Here is a 5498-nt window from a genome sequence, read left to right as displayed (position 1 = left end):
AAAGTGATTCAATATTTAACCAATAATGATTCAAAATATATTTATATACTAATTTGATTTCAAACATTAAAATTTATATATAGCATTTAGAATGATAAGACTAACGTGTAAAAAAATTTAAATAATTTAAATTATGGAAAAGATATTTGATAATTAATAATAATCATTGATTGTAAGCAGTTAGCTGTAATAGTTAGCCACTAACAGTAGGCTGCTAAAGTTATTGTTCAATCAAATAAGCCTTAAAACCTATTAAGATTCTAAATTGCAACCTCACAACCTCAAAAACACAATCTAAATTGATATGAATATCAAAATTTGAGTATCAAATTTAAGAGGCTATGAAAAAACGACGTACCGCAATAGCTCATGAAATAATCCGGTAGGTTGCAGAGGTTTTCCTTATAGTTGTCACAGCAACCGTAAAACCATGAAAGCTCAAATCCGTATGACATAATGCGGTGAAGATCCTTATATGAAATGTTCTTCACTTCTTTCGGCATTATAGATGTCATAGCTATCTGCTCTATTCGGCACGAGTCCGCCAAATCCGATAAATTTGTGGACCCAACCATTACATACCAATGACCAGAATTATTGATGCAAGAAGAAGCATCCACATAAAGTGGAGAACTCTGTACTTGATCTTCACAGTTTACGAAAATTAAGCTCTGATAGTATTCCTTCTCATAGGAGACTACTTGTGGCCAACCGAAGTATGGAATTTCCCAATAACTGTTATAGAATGTATTCAAAGAATGGCGAGGGATGGAGGAGCAATTATCCTTTTGGACACCGGCATCCACCACTCGAATTGTGTAGTTATTGTAATTGATAGACTCAACGTAATATTTTGCCGAATCCAAGTATGCTACTGGAAGGTTGTTTTCACAAGTAAGTTCATACTCTTTGTGGCCGCAGCTTTCAGGATCGGTTTTCAATCGAAAAGGGTAGCTAATGTTGTGGATATTGCCACAAGATGTGGTGCAGTTGTTGCTTGTTCTAGCGTAGCAACCTTGGAGAATCAGCACCAGAAAAAGAAGAGCTGCATATCCAGCAAAAAGGATCCTTCGACTACAAATCATTCTGTGAGCTGACAGAAAGGGAGAGAGAGAGAGAGAGAGACGATCAACCAGTGACACAGAGATCACTTACATACAGATAATGCTTCTACTTTGACACAGAAGGAGCAGAGCAATTTCTCGGGTCCTCACAGAAGTCTTCAGAGTTAGTTTTTTTTCCCATATGATGCCAAAGAGTTATACTCATGAATTAATTAGCAGAAGGAGCAGAGCAACTTCTTGGGTCCTCAAAAGAATCTTCGGAGTTTGAAAATAGCTTTTCCATATATGATGCCAAAGAGTTCCACTCATGAATTTTATCCACTTAAAAATTTTACTTCCATTTTTATTTAGCAAAATTTTAGTTTTTTAATACAATTAATTAATATTTAAATAATTATAATTAATTTGTCATTATTTTTTAAAGCTCAAGCAAGATTTTTATATATATATTTTTTAAATTTTTTAACTTAAATATTATAAACAGATTTAACATAAATATTTGGTCTTATAGTTTGATATTGTTAAAAAACTATATGAGTGGCAAAATGATGATAGATATTTCAATCAATGCAATTACGTCGAAAGAATCAAATTTATCGAGCAAAAATATGGAAGAAAGTAAATAATAATAATAATAATACAGTTATTGTCTTGTCATTAAATTTACCATAAGAAAATTTTAAAAATTATTAAAATATATAGAGCATAACAAATGGTAAATGGTAGTTTAAGCTTACATAAATTTAATTATATATATTAAAAACGCCTATTGAAAAAAAAAAGCTAAATTTTATTGGGTTTTGATAATTTTATCTAATTTTTTTAATTTTGATAGAATTGATCAAAATTTTTAAAATTATTAAATTTTTATCAATCAAATTTTAACTTCATTTTTTAACTTGTATATAGCTACTGTTAAAAATTCAATATTATCACATTTATTGACTCTTTCATAACTTTATTTTGATAATAATCGAGTATTAAATAGTGATGAGATTTAGAAATAGTGAGGAGAGAGTAAATGATTAAAATCATCAAATTTGATCAAATTACTAAGCATTTTGATGCACTATGAAAAATGATATTTTGAATTAATTGATGGTATTAATAAGGTTGGATTAGCTAAAAAAATGAAGTGAAATAATATTTCGAAAAAAATTGAATAAAATTACAAGAAGTTTTTAAAATTTTAAAAAATTTAGATAAAATTTTTGTGCATTTTAAAATTTTGGCTGATTCCACCAAAAGTCACTTGGTAGCTTCACTTTTAGTTGTATCACGTTTGATATCTAAACTTTATAAAAGTGTAAGTATTTAACTATTTATCTTAGTACAAAAAGTCACTTTATAGCTTCAACTTTAGTTCATCATATTTGATACTTAAACTTTATAAAAGTATAACTATTAAACTTTTAAAATTCCATTTAACAAAATGTGAGTGTACATTCAATTGCACAATTGAAGAAGATAAAATATTATTATTAAAATTTATTTAATTTCATGATAACTACTCTAATTCATTGCCTTCTCCTCAACGGAAAATTCCACCAACTTGAACATCATTGATTGAAAAATGAAGCTAGGGCAAAGGGAAGTTGATTGGTGCTTGTCTCGCCTGCATTGTTTGCTGGAACTGGTCAATATGGCAGTCCGAAGATCTTGTCTCGTCGCGCATCACTGAGAGGGAAAAATGTCCTTAGTACCATCATTGATGCCATTTGATTGTTCCCCTGCCTTTATCGATGTTGCCAAAGGGAAAGGAGATCAGTTTTCTACAGTGGTCGGCATTGGTGGGTGTTGCTTGAGGAAGAGAAAGAAGGGAAGAAGAAAGGGAATTGAGGTGTGGAGGGGGTTCTCACGAGCCAAAAACAAAGGGAATTGAGGTTTGTCTTTTCTTTTTTTAATTTCAATTTTTTTCCAATTATTCAAGTACATAATCCAATGAAATTACTATGCAAGTTAGCATTAATTTTCACATCAAAGAGCGTGCAAATTATCATCAATTGCAGGAGAGCTGAATAGATATATTTTTATAAACTCAATGAATAATTTATCCAATATAATTTAAATAACAATGAAAGAGCAAAAAAATTAAATGACATAACATTAATAAACCGTGAAGAAAAATGAATGAAGAGGGTGCTACAGTTACAGATAAGTTATGCGAGGTTGCCTATCACATTATAGTTACAGATGTATTTGTATTATGCGAAAAAAGTCTAGCGACTTTTTCCGTGACTGCCTAATGTGTTCATATTAACTTGAAATGTTAAAAGACATTAATTATTTAAGTTTATACAAATTAAGCCAACTGACTGATTAATCAGTAAATTGGCCATCTCAATCGAGTTTAATGTGATCAACCAGTGAACCATGTCATAGAAAAATTTTAATGCTGTTAAAGGGTTTCAAATATAGGTTTGTTTAAACCTAGAGTACAAATTTATTGTTGATGTTTTTAGATAATAAATTTTGAGGAACGACTGTTCAATAAAAATTAAAAATTATTAATTAAGGTTTAAAAACAAATTAAACGAGTTGATTAAATATTAAATGACTATATAAGCTATAATATTTCAATATTAAGTTAATATACTTTAATCTATATAAGATTGTAAATATTAATTTATTAAAAGAACTATAATATACTAATACGAATATATAAAATATTATTAATTACATAATATATATTAAATACAATATACACATCAATAGTACACTAATTAAATTTTAATTTAATTCTAATTAAATTTTAACCTTTTAATTCTTTATCTTCACGGGCTCTTCAACTGAGTCAACTCTAAAAATCTTAATTTAAAAAGTATATATATATATATATATATATATATATATATATATATATATATATATATATATATATATATAACTTCTCTAAAGATAAGTAAATCAATTATATTGAGTAAGAAATCAGGGTAATATATAATCATATTATATTACGGATTAATTCACTAATTTAACACAACACGTTTTCTCATTTATATTACATGTCAACCTATAATTTACTAACGCATTTTGATTCATTAATCTATAAATTATATTATTAGGACAAGATAAATTAGTAAGTATAAACTTAATTATTTATTATATTAAAGATTTATTATAGTTGATTTTTATTTTTTTTATCAAAATTTATTTAATTTATATCAAAAGTTAAAAAATTATATTGTTTTCTAATTTTTTTTAAATATTAATTAGCTATATTGAAGTATCACTTATTTATTTAACGTTAGATTATATAATTTTATATATTATTAAATTTATATATTATTTTAATTTATAAATATTAAAAATTATTAATTGTGTGAAAATATATTAAATAAGTAATATTAGGTTATTTCAAATCATATTGTTAAATTATATTAAATGAGTCGAGTTATATTAAATTTTATTAAATTATTATATTATATCAAATTAACACAATATAATTTAATACTAATAATTTCTTATCATATTTACCTATATAACAAAAAGGTAAAATTTAAAAATTTATATATAATAAAAATATAAAAAGTAATTATAGAAGTTAAAACTTAATCAAAGTAGAACTTAAATTATAAAATCAATTCTAATATAAAATAAATTTTAGTGTTTTAAATTAATATGAAATAGATCCTAAATTATAAAATAGAAATAAGAGTTTTAATTAAAATAGAAATGAAGAAAATTATTTTTTGAAAGTGGTAGTCTTCCGCGTGCTACCAAATATCAAAACAACTTATACGAAAATTGACAAATCATGGACAAAACATTGCTTCTCAATATGGTGGTCCATGATTTTTCTTTTTTTTTTTTTTTCTTTTTTTCGTAAGGTAAGAACACGCGCAGTGGTCCATGATTGACGAGACACAAGTCTTCAGCGTTGATGTTACGCACACGAAACGCTAGTTTGAATCAACACAAACACGACTCATGTACACCACATTAATTTATGGGAATAATTCAATTTGTCCTTTAAGTTTAATTTATTTTATTTTTATTTTTTAATTTAATTTAATTTATAAATTTTTATTTATATTTAAATTAATTTAATTAATTAATACGTATTATTTTTTAATATTTAATTATTTTTTAATAATAAAATATTTTTTATATTGTATAATTATTTAAATAAAAAAATAAAAATATTATTTTTATTATTTAATATTATTAATTAAACTGAAAATATAAAAACATATTTTTAAAGAATAAAATTAAATATCCTTTGATCAAAACAATGAAACTTTATCGTTTGAACGCAAAATTGTCCCCACAACATTAATCATGCAATGAAGACAAGTCGCGGGACACCTCTCATCGTGTCCCCCACTCCATGACTTCCAACTAGACTTAAGCCCAATTTTACATTAAATTTCAAAGATTAAAGTTATTTTTTTAAATAAAAATATTATTTTAAATGATGTTAAAAAAAATAAT

General features: G+C 25.5%; 1 protein-coding gene across 1 annotated transcript; it reads right to left on the bottom strand.

Annotated features, from left to right (window-relative positions):
* Positions 1 to 252: 252 nt before the first annotated feature.
* On the bottom strand, positions 253 to 1085 carry LOC110653162 (uncharacterized). Its single transcript, XM_058152558.1, has 2 exons — positions 359 to 1085; positions 253 to 260 (listed from the first exon to the last, which is right to left on the bottom strand). Exons 1-2 carry the CDS (start codon positions 1083 to 1085, stop codon positions 253 to 255), a joined length of 735 nt encoding a protein of 244 aa, XP_058008541.1.
* Between the last annotated feature and the right edge of the window lie 4413 nt (positions 1086 to 5498).

Source organism: Hevea brasiliensis, chromosome 1 (genome assembly GCF_030052815.1).
Source record: "Hevea brasiliensis isolate MT/VB/25A 57/8 chromosome 1, ASM3005281v1, whole genome shotgun sequence".
NCBI lineage: Eukaryota > Viridiplantae > Streptophyta > Magnoliopsida > Malpighiales > Euphorbiaceae > Hevea > Hevea brasiliensis.
Note: the sequence above shows the minus strand (reverse complement) of the source record. Positions and strands in the feature narration are given on the sequence as shown.

Bases quoted from the DNA above. Each gene is read 5' to 3' on its own strand.
- LOC110653162 (XM_058152558.1), bottom strand. From the start codon at position 1,085: ATGATTTGTAGTCGAAGGATCCTTTTTGCTGGATATGCAGCTCTTCTT.